At 50.1% G+C, this 15,777-nt stretch overlaps 5 protein-coding genes across 5 annotated transcripts; 4 read left to right on the top strand and 1 right to left on the bottom strand.

Annotated features, from left to right (window-relative positions):
- Nucleotides 1–120: 120 nt before the first annotated feature.
- Nucleotides 121–381, top strand: BGZ61DRAFT_316947 (uncharacterized protein; the record flags this gene model as incomplete). The annotated part of the gene is made up of 1 exon (XM_046238882.1): nucleotides 121–381. A coding segment is annotated over one exon (261 nt), but the record flags the coding sequence as incomplete, so codon positions are not given.
- A 112-nt stretch (nucleotides 382–493) lies between these two features.
- BGZ61DRAFT_365167 (amino acid/polyamine transporter I) lies at nucleotides 494–1,908 on the top strand (the record flags this gene model as incomplete). Its single annotated transcript, XM_046241586.1, has 6 exons — nucleotides 494–710; nucleotides 762–837; nucleotides 890–1,081; nucleotides 1,135–1,361; nucleotides 1,428–1,586; nucleotides 1,637–1,908. 6 exons carry the CDS (start codon nucleotides 494–496, stop codon nucleotides 1,906–1,908), a joined length of 1,143 nt encoding a protein of 380 aa, XP_046097872.1.
- Nucleotides 1,909–5,505: 3,597 nt separating this feature from the next.
- On the top strand, nucleotides 5,506–7,149 carry BGZ61DRAFT_461328 (voltage-dependent anion channel-domain-containing protein). The gene has a single exon (XM_046247142.1). The coding sequence runs from the start codon at nucleotides 5,592–5,594 to the stop codon at nucleotides 6,915–6,917; it is 1,326 nt and encodes a 441-aa protein (XP_046097873.1). The 5' UTR covers nucleotides 5,506–5,591; the 3' UTR covers nucleotides 6,918–7,149.
- A 2,844-nt stretch (nucleotides 7,150–9,993) lies between these two features.
- On the top strand, nucleotides 9,994–12,384 carry BGZ61DRAFT_119087 (uncharacterized protein). The gene is made up of 4 exons (XM_046237019.1): nucleotides 9,994–10,304; nucleotides 10,375–10,468; nucleotides 10,548–11,153; nucleotides 11,212–12,384. The coding sequence occupies exons 1-4, from the start codon at nucleotides 10,082–10,084 to the stop codon at nucleotides 12,212–12,214; spliced, it is 1,926 nt and encodes a 641-aa protein (XP_046097874.1). The 5' UTR covers nucleotides 9,994–10,081; the 3' UTR covers nucleotides 12,215–12,384.
- A 399-nt stretch (nucleotides 12,385–12,783) lies between these two features.
- On the bottom strand, nucleotides 12,784–14,124 carry BGZ61DRAFT_498400 (glycoside hydrolase superfamily; the record flags this gene model as incomplete). The annotated part of the gene is made up of 1 exon (XM_046251274.1): nucleotides 12,784–14,124. The coding sequence occupies one exon, from the start codon at nucleotides 14,122–14,124 to the stop codon at nucleotides 12,784–12,786; it is 1,341 nt and encodes a 446-aa protein (XP_046097875.1).
- Nucleotides 14,125–15,777: the final 1,653 nt, after the last annotated feature.

Consider the following 15,777-nt stretch of genomic DNA (forward strand, 5'->3'; position numbering starts at 1 on the left):
GACATTGATTTTAGTTTCCTGACGCATTGAACCATGTCTGGGGAAGCCGCGACCAAGATCGAGGCAGGGTATCTGGTTTCTGACACTGAAGGCGAAGCAGTGATCGTTGGCGACACGCACCAAGATTTCCAGCGAAACTATAATGTTTGGACGTTGTCGGCACAGGCAGTTGTGCTTCCCGGATCTTGGGCCTTTGCAGCAACATCGCTCACAATCGCCATTTTCGGTGGCGGTGCGCCTGTTGCTATCTGGGGGACTATCGTCATCTCAGTATGCCTCTGCATGGTGGTTGCTTGCCTCGCCGAGTTCGGATCTGCCTATCCATCAGCTGCTGGATGTACATATATAGCTTCCAAGGTGGCTGGCCCGCAATGGGGCCGATTTTGCGTGAGTTACGCACCTTCATGTGGCTTTCCTGGGCTAGACACGTTCCGAGCGGGACATCGATACCCGGATGATTGGCTTGACTTGTGCTGATATTTTCTAGGGCTACATGACAGGAGCGTTCCACTGTCTGGGTGGTGTGTTCTCACCACCGGCATTCTTGATTGTGCTATCACAATTGGTTCTCACTTGCGCCGCCATCTTCCATGAATCTTATAGCCCCACGCGTTGGCAGGTCTTCTTGCTGTATCAGTTCTGGAACGTGGTAGCCCTCGTTGTCTTGCTCTACGGTAGTCGAATCCTGCCACTACTTAGTTCCATTGCCTGTACGATTGCCAACCCTTTTCAAAGACTATCACAACTGACTTGGTAAACAGTTGTGTTCTTGGCAGGTGGGTTATTTGTTACTATTGGACTTCTCGTCGGCTTCGCTCCAGTCAAGGCCTCAAACCAGTAAGCTGAGCAACTTAAACCCCATAACAACCATGGTTAACCACATTTATAGAGTCGTCTGGTTTGACTTCCAAAACCTGACTGGATATGAGTCTCCTATCATCTGCACGATGCTAGGTTTGCTGGGACCTGTCTACGGTTTTGGACCTCCTCACTTCCTTCTCAACATGGCCGAAGACGTCAAGAACCCATCCAAGAATATGCCCATCGCTCTGGCAGCTCAACAAATTGGAAGTACGATATTGTAAGTTTCAGATGTGGACTTCTACCTATTTCGTACTAATGTTGATAACGTAGGCTTTTGGCATTTTACATCGCAGCTTACTACACAGTTGTCGACTACGATGCTTTGTTCGCATCGACGTTTCCTTCTGTTGTTGGAGCTGTGTACCTGGACGCAACCAACAACCGTGCAGTGACCCTTGTCCTACTCATCATCGTCTTGGCACCGGCGTTCTTTTCGTGCTTTAGCTACTTCCTGGCAAACATCCGCCTTTTGTATGGATTTACGAGAGATGGAGCTGGTATGTCTTCCACACCACCGTTTAAGATTGTCTTCTTTTTATACACAAATCGCTAATGCACCCAAGTTCCGCACCGTGATTGGTTTTCCAAGGTTGATACGCGCCGAAATATCCCAATCAATATTCTCTACGTGTCAACATTTATCAACTTCCTCCTTGGTTTTATTTACCTTGGTAGCAGTGCTGGCTTCAGCATTATATTAGGATCTTCGGGAATATTCTACTGTGAGTACTGCATCGAGTCACTGATAGAGTCAAGTTATAACGTTGCTTAGGTGCCGGCTACATTGTGTTCTTCGTCCCAACAATATTTAATCGTCGTCGGTATATCGGCGATGGAGTATTCAAGCTTCCCTTCGGTGTCGGCATGGCCTTTGCGATTTTTTCGGTTATCTATGAGGCATGGACGATGGTTCTCTACTCTCTGCCTCCAGCATATCCAGTTACCCCCGAGAATGCCAATCTAACACCAGTGTTCCTGGTCGCCGGGACTTTGTTAAGTTTGGCAGGGTACCACTTTCACGGCCGTACACATTTCCAGACCTAATCGGGGAAAATATGGCACCACCTTTTAGACAATACATCGAGTAATTTACCCTCGTATTCTTATTGCATGGATCGTCGACGTCCCCAGAGTGCGAGACTTTTTCAGCATGAATACCTACTGTGTCCCTACCCTACTGTATTGCTCTGATTCCAAAGAGCCTTGCGGGATGATATGGAACTGAATGAAGGAGCTCAAGTACAAACAAGTACAAGATTAACGCCCAAGCCCGTTCACTCGACCACTTAAACATTTTGCTAGCCGTTTTCCGGATATTCGCTGGGACCGCGTACCTGAAAGCTCGTTTCACTCCGTCAACATCTACTGACTAATTTAATTATCAAGATATTCACCGAGCCTACATCTCCCCTCGGATGACGATTTGGACGTGGGCTGGCGGAGGAGAAAATCAGGGCGAGTAAGAAGTAGGTGCTGCGTTTGGGGCTGTATTAGTGTGCAAGCGTCCACAGCCGTTGCGAATGGACAGAGATGGACCGAGTATGCCGCCGAACATATCATGCTCGATGCATCGTTGCATACCTGGAGGACCCATACCTAAAGATAGAGGTGCCGTGGACCCGGCGACCGAGCCATTGTGTCGCAGTATGAAAACAGTGAGCGGTCAAAAATTAAGGGGACTGCGTATTAACTTTAAATACGTAGGGTGCATGTAATAGGTTCCATTGGGATGGGATGCTCAATAAGCTCTATTCATTTCCGAATCCAGAAAAGCTAAGGGAGATGCTGATTCAATCAATCTCAAGCTAACAATAAATATCCGATCAACGACATATTTGGAATATGGGTGCCGCCTTGATTTTTATGGAATCTTGCCGGGGAGTCTCTGACGCATCGCACTCCTTGGGCCGCCATTGGTAACATGATCTGCTCCGACTACGGACCGAACACAGCTAATCGTCGGATCATTTGCCACCGAGTTTCGTCGATGCCAAGGGTGGTGGCTCCACCATTGCAATTCCGGGAATTATTCGTTTAAGCCCATGCTTTTGGGCATCCGTACCTTCCCGAGAAGTGAAATATCCACAGTCTCATTTCCAGCCCCTGAAACCATACAATCGCAGCTCACATCAGCCAGTCGCTTGAATAACGATCCACTTCTACGCACTGATAAGGCGAGTGAGAGGTCTCTGACGGTGAAGGAGAGAAGATGATCGACATGATGATTCTCTAGGCATAACATGCTACTTTGAACTAGTTAGTTAATTTATTACGGTTCTGTGTTTTGGGGGTGGTAGAAGATTTAATGAAGAAACAAATGAGTGGCCGACAAAGCACTGAGGCTGACACTTGGTTGGTGGTTCTCTATTGCTTCTGGATGTTGTGCTACTGCAATTGTCAAATCACCCCTCTGCTTTGTCTGAAAAATCGATATTTTCTTCCCCATTGAATCCTCCCTTTACTATACGAGACCTAGATAAGCATTGGGCAATTCCTCTTACACGGACTACACCGTGGGACTCTTTGTGTTACATTTGGTGACATTGATGTGCAAGTATGAATGAGCAACTGAATTGACCTTGCCAAAACTTCTAAGGCCTAAGGCAAATTGGATAGGGAACCGATGGGCATGCGGCTCAGCTATCAGGAACGCAGCTAACCGAAGCACGTGGCTAAACATACATGCCGCATCCTCTCGCAATTTGCGCTCTGAATATCTTACTTCATGATTGGGAAGGAAACGAGTTGGGACCTTCAGGGCTGGTGGCAGAAAATGGTCGGCTAAGTTCTCTTGCCCTCGTGTTTGTGCATATAATATCTTTTAGTAGATCGTAATTTGCTGGGACCTTCAGATCTTCGTTGGTGTTTTGGTGTTTCCATGTTCTTCCTTAGCACCTCCGAAGCTTAAATGCTTCCCCACAAGTGGTTGCTGCCTTTGCAGACCTTGTATCGTTGGGCTCTGAGGCTAGACTCTGCAGGCCTGATTCCACTAGTGACGTTGTCGCGACCACAACATCCGCTCCGAACTAATCTCGACCACTCCTACTCCCTGTAGCTTCGAAATTGACGCTGGATATTTCGATGGGCAGTATCTCTACGGTATCTACGGTGGTGCCGCAAGGATCGTGCTCGATAGTAAGAAGGCCAAGGCGGAGATCTGCACACTTGAAGTGGGAGTATCATACCTGAAACTTGGCAACGACTACGCCCAAGTCGGCTCAAACTGGAATGACCGCGTAACAGCATACGTGCCGTATTTCTGAATTTGGTCTATCTGTATGTAGCCTAGAAAACTGCCGTCGTCAGTGCACGGGGTCGTCGGGTATTCTCAGTGGCTCTTCTTTTGAGTGAACTACTGTTCAGGTCCGGCGGGTTTGAGCTGGTTTACAGAAGATACCCCGGCTGGTGAAGTCAGTGAAATAGTATACATCAACCCCAAGTGCGACGAAGCTGTTGACTCTGGAAGATGCTCCGTCGCTAGACCAATTACTTGCATCCTCCAGCTAAGGGCCACCATTAATTTACGCCCTAAGCTTAACCGAATAAAAACCCCAAATTTAACAGTCGTATTGAGGCAGCACAAAGTTTCTGGAAGAAACTCAAGTGCCTCTAATTCTGCGGCGTTGATGTCACTGCGACTGGGTGCAATAGTGATTTGGAAAAGTTACACTGATCTATTCTTGTAGAGGGAAGTATGAGTGGGCTTTGTGCCTGGACGTTCCCCTACATGCATACCGAATTTTTTCGTAAAATACCGGCACAGGAGCCGGCCAGGGGAGATTCGCCGCAAACATGGGCCGGTAGACATGGGTCATGCTCCACTGAACTCGTTTGAACAGCCCAACTCAATTTTTGAGCAGTGGGCCGTAGATACGGGCATCCTGTCAATTCAATCGTTTCTTCATTTATTCGAAGGACGGGGCGGCCCTCCCGGAACTCAAAGTAGTGGCAAGGTGAGATGACACGTTCAGGCGACATTTCCCTCCTAATGGAACTTATCTTTCGAGCAAGGCACAGCCGTGTGGCAAAGCCCTTGGCATCATTTGAGGCTCGGTCTTATCTTTGCATCCCTGTCGTCAAGGCCTGACGTCCAGGGGCGTTCGCCGCTCACCGAGGACTTGGGATTGGGACCGCGCACCGGAAACTCGCCCGCGGCGTGGCTCGATCACGCTAGCGAAGCCTGATGCAACATGATTTTCTCGCTGTAAGGTGACGCATCGTTCCTCGCTACCGGGTCTAAAAGGGGTGGGGGTCTTCGATCAGGGATCGTACAGGCCAGTCCAGGGGGTCCCTGTTCGTTTTGCTCCGGTCGGAGCCTCAAATGAACGTCAATCGAAGCACGTCCGGCCTCCAAGCTGAGGGACACGTCGAATTTTTCTACTTTGTGGCTCGTTATTGGGCATGGTTCCGTTTGGGCTCTTATTTCGCCAAGGTATCGCCGTGGCCGTGTCCTGGGTTACGTATCGCACATCACGAGATTCTTAGCATATCATGATTCGCGGCAGCGATACGACAATTACTTCGGCCAGTTTTATGGATCGGGTGATTGCGTGGAAGCTTCCGTAGATGGGTATGAGTCCTCCTTTTTAGTCTATAAATAAGGCCGCTTTGCCACTCAATTCCAGTTTATTGGTACTTAACCATGGGCGCATCGATTAACAAGCTCCCCATTCTCCTCTCTTCAGCACACTGCTTTCAATACAGCGAATACCCACCTTGAAATTAACATGGATCGAAGAGATCTAGACGCCCTGTGGGTCGACTCCAATGTGTCGACCCGACGCAATTCGATCGAGTCGCTTCGCGCGATGGCCATTTCGCCAACGGACGACAATTGCTCCCACGACAGTCGAGGCCACCCCCTGGATATCATGTCTCCAATTGTCGAAAAGCCCACAAATAAGCTGGACGTGGAGAAAAATATCGACTGCACCGATCCGGTTCCCCAAAAGGTGTCTCTCCGACAACGGATACATCACTTCACCTGGGCCTGGTTCACACTCCCAATGAGCTGTGGAGGCCTCTCATTGGTCATTTTCGTGCAGCCATACCAGTTCACAGGGCTAAGAGTGATCGGAACGATCTTCTACTCATTGACCCTGTTTCTGTTTTCTATTGTTTGCCTTGCGATGTTGTGCCGCTTCTTGTTCAATCACGATGACTTGACCAAGTCGGTACTGCATCCGCGCGAGGGCTTCTTTTTTCCGACATTTTTCCTGGCCGTGGCTACACTCATGACAAGTACTGAGCGGTATGCCATGCCCGAGAATAACACGAAATATATTTGGGCTACTCAGGCAATGTTTTGGGTGTACCTAGTCGTCACCCTTGTGCTTGCTGTCGGGCAGTACACGTACCTTTTTGCTGCCCACAGCTTTAATCTGCAGACAATGATGCCGAGTTGGATTTTGCCCATCTTCCCAATCATGCTGACTGGCACCGTCGCCTCAGTCATCTTGGAACAACAGAGCTATATCAACCCCCTCCCCATCATTGTCGCTGGTGTTACCTGTCAGGGACTCGGCTTCTCAGTGGCCGTGATGATGTACGCTCACATGGTCGGGCGACTGATGCAATCCGGGCTTCCAAATCGAGAACATCGCCCCGGTCTTTTCATGTGTGTTGGCCCACCGGCCTTTACTGCGCTTGCCCTGATCGGCATGGCGGATCGGTTGCCACAAGATCTTGTGAGCTCTGCCCAGTTCACGATCGATGCCAACACGATCCGCGCTGTGGCCCTTTTCAGTGCTATATTCCTCTGGTCCCTGAGTCTGTGGTGGTTCCTAATCGCCGTGGTCGCAATCGCCATGTCCCCTCCAGAGTACTTCCACCTCGGCTGGTGGCCGATGGTATTCCCCAATGTCGGATTCACATTGGCGACTATTGCGATTGGCAATCAATTACAATGCAAGGGAATCCTCTGGTTTGCAACTGCAATGACGTTGCTTATTTTCATCACGTTTTGTGTCGTGTTCTTTTTTAATATCCGGGCCGTGTTAGTAGGGGACATCATGTATCCAGGAAAGGACGAAGACACGGAGGACCATCATTGAGGCGTTGTACTTGAATCTTAAAATTGTATAAATATTTAGAAGGATTAAAGGATAGAGTATATTGGGTTGGGTATAGACAAAACATGTATAGTAGTGATACCAACTTGGGCTGGGATAGATATGATCGGTGTTGCCTCCTTTACTTATTTGATGTTGAAGGCTCTAATAGTAATTACTCGGTTCAATGCCGTGCTTATCATATGGTGCCACTCTAATCACGCATTGGTCATGCAAATACTAAGTTACTAGGGTGCGGCCGGTAGTCAAAAATAAATCGGTGGTGGCAAGACAGCCGGAGCTGGGAACGGGAGTGGCCTGCTAGGTGGGTCGAAAAAATGGACCAATTCGGAATATCCGGAGCACAGAGAAAGTACAGCAAAGATTTTTTCGGCATTCATCCCCGCCTTTAAGTTCTGGTGCAATAAATCCCAAATTGGGGCCTTGATTTCTGGTGAGAACGGAAGAAAACGACCTGATGAGGGTTTGTCTTGACGAGGCCACCATATCCCCAAACGAGTGGATGTTTTAACAGCCGAAAAGGGACAAGAACAACACCCAACTCATTAACCTACCCTAAAGAAACCACACACAGAAAGCCGTCGCGCAGGCGTCTTAGTTGATCAGCCTGAAGCTGCATCAGATTACGTATATAAGGTCGGAGCAGTATGATTTCTGGGTCTTCCGATAGGGAAGTATCTCATAAGAAAGGATTTTAGGTCGGTTGCAGGAAATCTCGCTGGTAAGGCATCAATTGGGTCTGCAGCAGCCCAATATCAAAGGGAGGTTGAAGATAGAGGTCGAATGAGATTGCGATATCAGATAGACGGACTTAAAAAAATCTCTTAAAATTGAGAACAGCAAAATAATAGATCCTCTATCCGTCTCGAGACCTTCCGGTCTCTCTGATTTCCAGAAAGTATCTTTTTAAGGAAAGGAAATTGATGTCCCTCATCCAGCTTAGCTCCAGCTGATCCTTTTAATCTAGCCCGGACCACCCTAGAGGCACCCCAGCAAGCGACCAGCAAGCCCAAACGTTCCAAGTCGCCTGTCACAATGTCATAGCGATACCCACGTTATAGCGCGTAATAAGTAAAGAAAAAAAGGTGAAAATAAGTCGAAGTGGGAGAAGACACCATTTGGCTTAAGATCGATGTGGTTCTTCAGGGCCGACCATACCAACTTTAGAGACACGATGGAATTCTTTGCACCAACGGATTTTGTGAAAGAGACCACCCCCGATAATAACTTGGCACCCGTCTGGCAATAAGGACCCGGTTAAACAATTGACTGCATATGATACGACGATGCATTTTCTCCACGTCGAAATGGTCTTTTGGTGGAACTCACTAGCTGCCTCCAGTACCTGCGCCGCTGATGAGCACTCGTTGCTGATTTCGAGAAGTAGACGGAGTTTGCCGAGCCCAGTCAAGGAGATGGTTGCATTACTAATTTGCGTTGCAAGACGCAGTCTGCCTAACGGCAAGCCTCTTCTCTGACTTCAGTTGGGCCGAATGGGAGACATTCTTAATAATGCAGGTTCCATAATATTTCCTAGAAATTGTCTCCTTTGCGAGCTGGAAGATTTCGGTTGGAGAGTCGCCTTTTTGATTGGATATGTATGCCTAATGAGAGATGTTGATTGGCCTTGCGACCGATCACAGCTCCGCCGATCTCCACGGAGGTTCTCTCACGAGGCGTATGTAGGACTTCAGCTTTGCCAAGCCACATATATCTAGCGTCCAGCTACAGCGGGTGACATGGCCCAGCAATTAGGCTTAATCTTGTTGGCAATGCCCCGACAAAAAACGGCAGAAGCAAGTACAGAGCCTCAGCGAATGAAACGGAAAGTTTAAACGAGGGCTGAGAACGCCACCTTGAACTTTGAGGTGAAGATCTGCATGGCTTGGTCCAGACCGCGGATGTCTGGGATCCGTCAGTGCAAGCATGAGGTGGAAATGGATTGTGGAGGCAGGTAGCTGTACAAGGACTGCGGCCGGTGAGTTCAAAGGGGCATGTTCTACTGGTCATCATCTCCGGTGTGCTTGTGGCGCCGCCTTACTGCAGTTTATCCTTGATGGATTTGCGGTCAGAGAAGAGATGACAAGGAGAAACTTGAGAAGATGTCGCGTTCCTCTATTCATTCACTGACCATACTCGCAGTACCATGACCAAAAACACTGCAAAGCAAATAGAGTAGGAATTTACCCACACCACTAGCCGTATTAAGGTGCGGCTTCAGCCCTGTCGCAGGCGAGGTCTAGACTGCAGGCCCGTGACCTACGCCACTGTGATGCGTGTTTGATCTAGATCAGTGGCAATGGAGAACGCCTACGGAGGCGGAAGATGTGCGGTGACAGAGGTTCGAGATTCAGCCTGCCGCTCCGAAAGCTCAGAAGGATGACTCTATCGTCATCATAGACGGCGCATTGGGCGCCACAATGCTGATGGCTGAAGACTTTCATAACCCAGCCGAGGGGGCTGAGAGGTGATGAAGAGTGACAAATACGCTGCCTACTACCTCAGCCCCATCGGCTGCCTCAGTCCTCAACTGACGCTCAAACAAGTGGCATGATCAATGAATGCGTTGCCAGGCAAATTCCGCGGTACATTGGCGCCGATCAGGTCTGTGGGCTCCAAACATGCCCAACCAACAATCAGGGCTTGCGCCACTGCTGTGACAACAACGCATCTAGGTCTCAGTCCGCGACTGCAAACAGTTAGATGCATCAAAGTGGCTGCGCTATTGCTGACACTGTATTGGTAGGCGAGGTGGACAACAGCAGGCGGACAGCAGAGACTGCATTAAGCTATTGAGGAGAGTTTTTAACAGAGGGTTAAAGCCAGGGTTTTGTACTGGTACACTGTCCTAGCCGGATGAGAGCCTGGTGAAATACGCAAGGGGCGGCTGATGCCACTCCCTGCCGCCACGCCTGATTGGAAGGAGGCCCAGTCCAACGCAGAATATCACGGCACTCAGTTGAGTGGCGCCATCGTTGTCCTCAAAGTGTGGAGTAGCCCAACACTCTCAGCTGAACTAACCAAGCCACAGGGAGCAGGTTCAAAATTTGAGCCTCCCCGGGAGGAATTGGTGGGGGTGTAATCCCTTATTGATTCCTCGTGCCCTTTCCCTCCCGAGAACGTGAAGAAGTGCGTCCAGTTGATCAATGCCGACCATGATCCGTCCACAATCATGGCTGGAAAGTCGAAAGCGAGCGCTATGGGCGCTGCTGTTGCTGTGCGCTGTCCATTGGGTGATTGCCAAAAACCCCAAGGACGACTTCTGTCGGAGATTCGCACACCAGACGACGGTCATCGATGACAAGCTGTACATTGATGGGGGCTGGGTCAACTTCGATGACTTTCAACAGACACACGAAAACTACTCCAGTGGGTCATCTCGACACTCCCTTCACGAAGATCAAATGGAGCGATGGACTTGGCTAACGCACCAGTCAAGACACCTGGCTAGCATACCACGATCTCAACCACCTTGTATCCCGAAACTCCGAACTTTGGCCCGACCTGAACATCAGCCTGAGCAAGAACGACAGGCAAGTCGAACCCCAGCGTTTGGATTGCTACAATAAAAAAGGCGCATCTGCTGTATGGATATACTGACTGGTGTTGCAGCATTCCCTCGGTGAATGGTGGGATGCTATGGGGCGACAGCGTTAACAAGCGATTCTACGTCTACGGAGGCGAGTGGAACGGCGGCTTTGCACAAGACCCCTACACTCTTCTAAGCTACGACATCCTCTACGATAAATGGGATGACTTTGGAGCGCCCGACATCAGCCCCCCGCCGAAGCTCGCCTCCTACGGTGCCGGAGTCGGCGTATCGGAGACTGGTATGGGCTATTACCTTGGAGGATGGATCAGCAATGCCTCCATGAGTGGATGGACCCAGCCGCGAACGATGAGCTCGAACTTCTACTCGTACGCCTACGATACAGGCAAATTCTCGCAGGCAGCCGGCCCTGATAAAAATCCGAGAGCAGAAGGTGGGATGGTCTGGCTCCCAGCTGGCGATGCCCTCGGACTCCTTGTGTACATGGGTGGTGTTCTCAGCCCAAATGGGAATGGCACGGAAGCTCCTCAAGCTTTTGACGAAGTCTTTGTGTTTGATGCCCAGGGCAATTCATGGTCGAGTCAGAAGACCACGGGAGAGATACCACAGAATCGGCGCCAATTCTGCGTTGACGTTGCATGGGCACCCGATAAGTCGAGCTTCAACATGTAAGTGCGAATTCCGCCCTCAACCACGAAGAGCAATACTAACCAACTCCACCAACAGCTACTTGTGGGGAGGACTGAGCGTGCAGCCGCCGGTTGTGAATACCACCTCGTTCAACGATATCTACATCTTGACCCTCCCCTCGTTCATCTGGGTCAAGGCGTATCCTGACCACCATGGAAACGCCACGCTGCCTCCGGAATACGACCATTACAGCGCTTCCTGCAATATGGTCAAGTCGATGTCGCAGCTGTTTGTCATCGGCGGCACCTACACGGACACGGATGCCTGCGACCTCGCCGTCGACGCGTGGGCGATGCACAACTTTTGGACGGGGACGAGCCAGAACGCTGGCGATAACGAGACGTACTGGGCATTGTACGATCCTTCTGTCAAGACCAATGTCGTTCCTATTGACGTCTACAACGTCACTGGCGGAGACAAGGAAGGCGGCGCCACACTCTTGGCGCCAAAGTCTGGGTTTGACTCGGGCAACAAGCCGCTCCAGGATCTTCTAGGGCGAAGGCCCTCGATCCCAGAGCGTTCTCCGACCCGCAAAGTCACCTTCGAGACCAAGTCGCCGACATCGACGCCGACACCCGACACGGGATCGGCGCTCTCTACTGGCGCTATCGTCGGCATTGCAATTGGCGGCGCCGCGGTTCTAGCACTCATCGTGGCCGTATGGTTCTGTATCGGCCGAAGGGTCGTCCGCCGTCGCGAGGAGCGGCGTCTGTCCCAAATGACGCAGACACAGACGCAGCCTTTGTACTATGGAGGCAGCCCTGCTACTCAGCCGAGCCTCGTCAGCCCACACACGTCGGTGGGATACTGGGGATCCAGTCCAACGAGCCCGCAGATGGTGACGCCACACCAGACCACCCTGATGCCGCCGTCTGAGCTCCCTGCAGAACATCACAACGACGTACACGGTGTCAGCGAGCTTCCCCAACAGAGGGAGAGCGACAAAGGCGCTGTGTCCCCTGTTGGCGTGCCGTCTCAAGGTCATTCTCCCGCTCCTGCTGCTAGTGTAACGCCAGAAGTACACCACTATGGATTTTGACCCTGTGAAGCTAGTAAGAGGGGTATGACTAGGGTTTGGGTTAGCTGGACGGAGAGATATACAAAGGCCGCATCACTCGTAGTCATTGAGTGAAGGACAGCGACTTTTGGACATCTTGCAAGTTTTGTCTTCTATTATAGGCCTCAGTGCCAGTTGCATTCACGGCCAGCAATTTTATTCCTTGCCCTAATTTTTGATCTTCTCTATTGATAGGCCTTGTTTGATATTTAATGGAACGGAGTATAATTGATATTGAGCCTTTAAGAATATGAATTGGCGAAGACAACAGCAAGTTCAAACATACGTCGAAACACAGGTAAGAACACCTCACCGATGTTGGTTAAGTATTAAAGGGAGAAAACAAACAGGCTACCATTTCATACTTGGGTAATCTGGCAGACTCATTTGGGAGGATCTGATCTGGCAGATCATCGTCACTGTCGATGTGTCTTCCATGGTACTGAGAAATAAGACGAATAAATACGACAGGATACATTGCATATTTATTCAGAATGTAGACGAACGTATCCATACCTACACCTTATATCACAACTCTTTAGCGAGCCTGTTTAACAGTAACTGTAACTAGTGGCCTTAGTGGCGACACCAGCTTTGATCAGATCGACAAGACTCCAGAAATCCCGCTGAACACCTTCCCCATCAACAGCCGTGTTGGAATAGGACACAGCAGTCCAGAAGGCGCCTCCACTGACATGCTTCTGCCAAGCATACCGCTGCGTATCAAAGATGCTCTTGCGCTTGGTGACATTCAGAGTGTTATTGTACATGGTTTGAAGGGACCACTCGCCGATGAAGACAGGGAACTTGGTCTCCTCCCCGAGGTATGAGGCCTGACCGCAAATCGCAGGTGAGACGTACTGGGAGTAAGTACCAGCAGCGGCGAAGAAGTAGACATGGGAGTCGATAACCAGGTTCGTGTTGGCATCGAACAGAGGCGACCAATAAGAAGCTCCCTTGAAGCTATCCTGCAGCATCACAGGAATGCGCTTGTCAACAGCAACGACCCTGGTCAATACGCCGTCCATATACTTCATGATCCAGGCGGCAGCCTTCTCAGAGAGACCATCGGCAGAACCGAAAGCAGCCAAATTGTCACTGGCCTCGTTGATGGGAGCGATAGTGAATGCATTCATATGACCGCTATTTTCGATGAATTTGAGAACCTTATCAACAGCCGTCAAGCTGTAGTCTAGGTTTGTGGTATTGTAGAACCATGCATCGTGGAAGAGAGCCTCGCCAATGTCGAGGTTGTTGATGCCACCGGGAAGCGAGTGGAGGCCAATGATGATGTGCATCTTGTACTTCTTGATGGCGTAGTTGGTGATCTTCCGGAGGTGGGCTTGCTGGTTTCCGTGATAGAAGGCTGATCCAGGAACATTGACCCACGCAGCATAGGTCGTGGTAATGCGCAGAGTGTTGATTCCGATGCTTGCGAGCGTATCGATGGTAGAGGTGTTCAGGAACGATTTGTAACGCTCTTCCAGGATGGGACCGCAGCTCTTGCCAAGAGCTTGGCACAGGTTCCACTCATCTGGGGTTGCGGCGGCGACGCTGCCAAGAGATGTCCACCAGATCGGATCGTGCGTCCTCTCCTTGGCAAGCCACCCTCCGAGGTTGGCACCGTTGGCCTTGAATGTCCTCCAGTTGATGAATTTACCATCGTCGCGGCAGCCCTGAGACCAGGGGATGTCGTGATGGACGGGCTTCCAGTGGACGGGTACCGGTTTGACGGTGAAGGGACACTTGTGCTTGAAGTCCCTGGTATCACCGTGTTTGCCAACCCCCGCCCCATAGTTGTTGGAGCGGGTTTCAATGCTGTGATCTCTGGTAGGGACTGCTGAAGAGGAGCCTAGCAGCAGGCCAACACAGAAGATGGAAGAGAGCTTCATGGTGGGAGTCAAAACAAACGACTTGTGGGAACAATTTGAGAGCTTGGAACATTTCAGTAGAACGGGCACTGTCGTATCCATTTATATAGGAGTGGCCGCATCTAATAGTGCTGTACAGAAAGGTCGGCCATTTTCTTGAGGAAATTAGTTGTTGCCACCGGAAGCCACTGTCGATAGACGGCGCCATACTAGAGTTGACCACGATGCCATCGCCTGTCTCTTTTGGGATCTACGGAGTCCCCGTAGATTATCAATAGTCTCGGCTTCCACAAACCAAGCACACCAAGTCTTGGTGTGGCATTGGGCTCAAATAGACCAACAAAAATTTCAGACGGTAGTTGGCTAATGACCCAACAGGCAGTCCACAGGAGCTGAAAGTGTAGTCCACAAGATCTCGTATCTGTATTACAAGGCTAAGCATAACATGACTAGTAAATAGTCGGCCCGAGCGGATCGACGTCTTCAAACCGGGAGGCCGGCTCAGTGGAGTCATGCACATGGCATCACCACGTGGTGGTGTAATTTGCTTCAGCTCATATTATCAGGTGGGATTGGGTCTGGATTCGAGCTATTCATCAATAATTCGGCTAGTCTTGATAAGAACTGTCCGGGTCAAGTCCGAGTTGGAGGGCCGGAACGTTCGTACTTGCATGAGTTAGTAAAATACTGCAATCATGATTACAAGGAAGCTCAGCCCTCGGGGAATCGAGGACCGAGACTAGCACTAGTAAGGGCTCACTGGACAAGACGAGTAGGGCTGCCAGGTTAATATACTGTCATCTTAGTGTACTCGGCGTCGGTATGATGATGACCGATCAGAGCTTTATCAGAGAATGAGTCCACCCGGAATTCCCGGGAGAGATTGTTAGTTGTGGGCTGGGTGTGCCGGAAAAGCCGGTCATTAACGTGGATGAGCACCCAATAAGCGTGTAAGTGTGGCCCTAAGTCGGAACATTATCACAACGGTCCAGCCCCTTGTGAAGGGAAAACCTGCCGTATTTTCAGGGGCAAACGGGGGCAAAACAGCTGGGTGATCTCAGGGATGCCGAGGATCCCGAGTATTTGGAATCGAACGCTAATTTGACGGACTGGGCGAGTATAGCGGCCAAATCGGTCACTTTGAACACGCAGACCAAGTTCCGGATCGAAAAAGAAGAAGGAAAACAAAAAGAGGATAATATTTGATCGAAGGTTTCGGTTCATTCACTCGACTATTTTCACCTCCACCTCTAGCTTCTACGTGAGCTTTGGCGCACAGGGCTTCATCTTTCATGTTTTTGGCCATGCACACTAGTGCCACGGCAGTCTCCGCTCTTTGACGAAGTTCTGGCGCCTACGATAGCCTCCTTTCCCGCTCTCCTCGAGGGTTCGTATGTGACCTAACCTGAACTGGATGGCATACTTAAGATGATTCATCCGTGCCGTTCTACAGGCATGGATCGAATAAACTCCAGCAACAATCCGAGCTTTCTAATTGTAAAGTGGCCCGCAATATGACGATCCGAATCTATCCTACAGGTATAGGGTAGGCAAGAAGGACGTTCGATACTTGATCGAAGTGTAATCAGGACGTCGGCGTTAAGCAATATAGGTCACGGTCTGGTAATATATCAAAAAGTAGTTTGATGTAACTAAGTGTATTGATAGCTAAGG

The sequence above is a fragment of the Ilyonectria robusta genome, assembly GCF_021365365.1.
Source record: "Ilyonectria robusta strain PMI_751 chromosome Unknown BGZ61scaffold_27, whole genome shotgun sequence".
In the NCBI taxonomy this organism is placed as follows: Eukaryota; Fungi; Ascomycota; class Sordariomycetes; order Hypocreales; family Nectriaceae; genus Ilyonectria; species Ilyonectria robusta.

Excerpts from the sequence above, each read along its gene's own strand:
- BGZ61DRAFT_119087 (XM_046237019.1), top strand. The coding sequence starts at position 10,082 with ATGCCGACCATGATCCGTCCACAATCATGGCTGGAAAGTCGAAAGCGA. Across the intron at positions 10,469-10,547 it reads AGCCTGAGCAAGAACGACAG|CATTCCCTCGGTGAATGGTG; the intron begins GCAAGTCGAACC and ends CTGGTGTTGCAG. Across the intron at positions 11,154-11,211 it reads GATAAGTCGAGCTTCAACAT|CTACTTGTGGGGAGGACTGA; the intron begins GTAAGTGCGAAT and ends CTCCACCAACAG.
- BGZ61DRAFT_461328 (XM_046247142.1), top strand. The coding sequence starts at position 5,592 with ATGGATCGAAGAGATCTAGACGCCCTGTGGGTCGACTCCAATGTGTCG.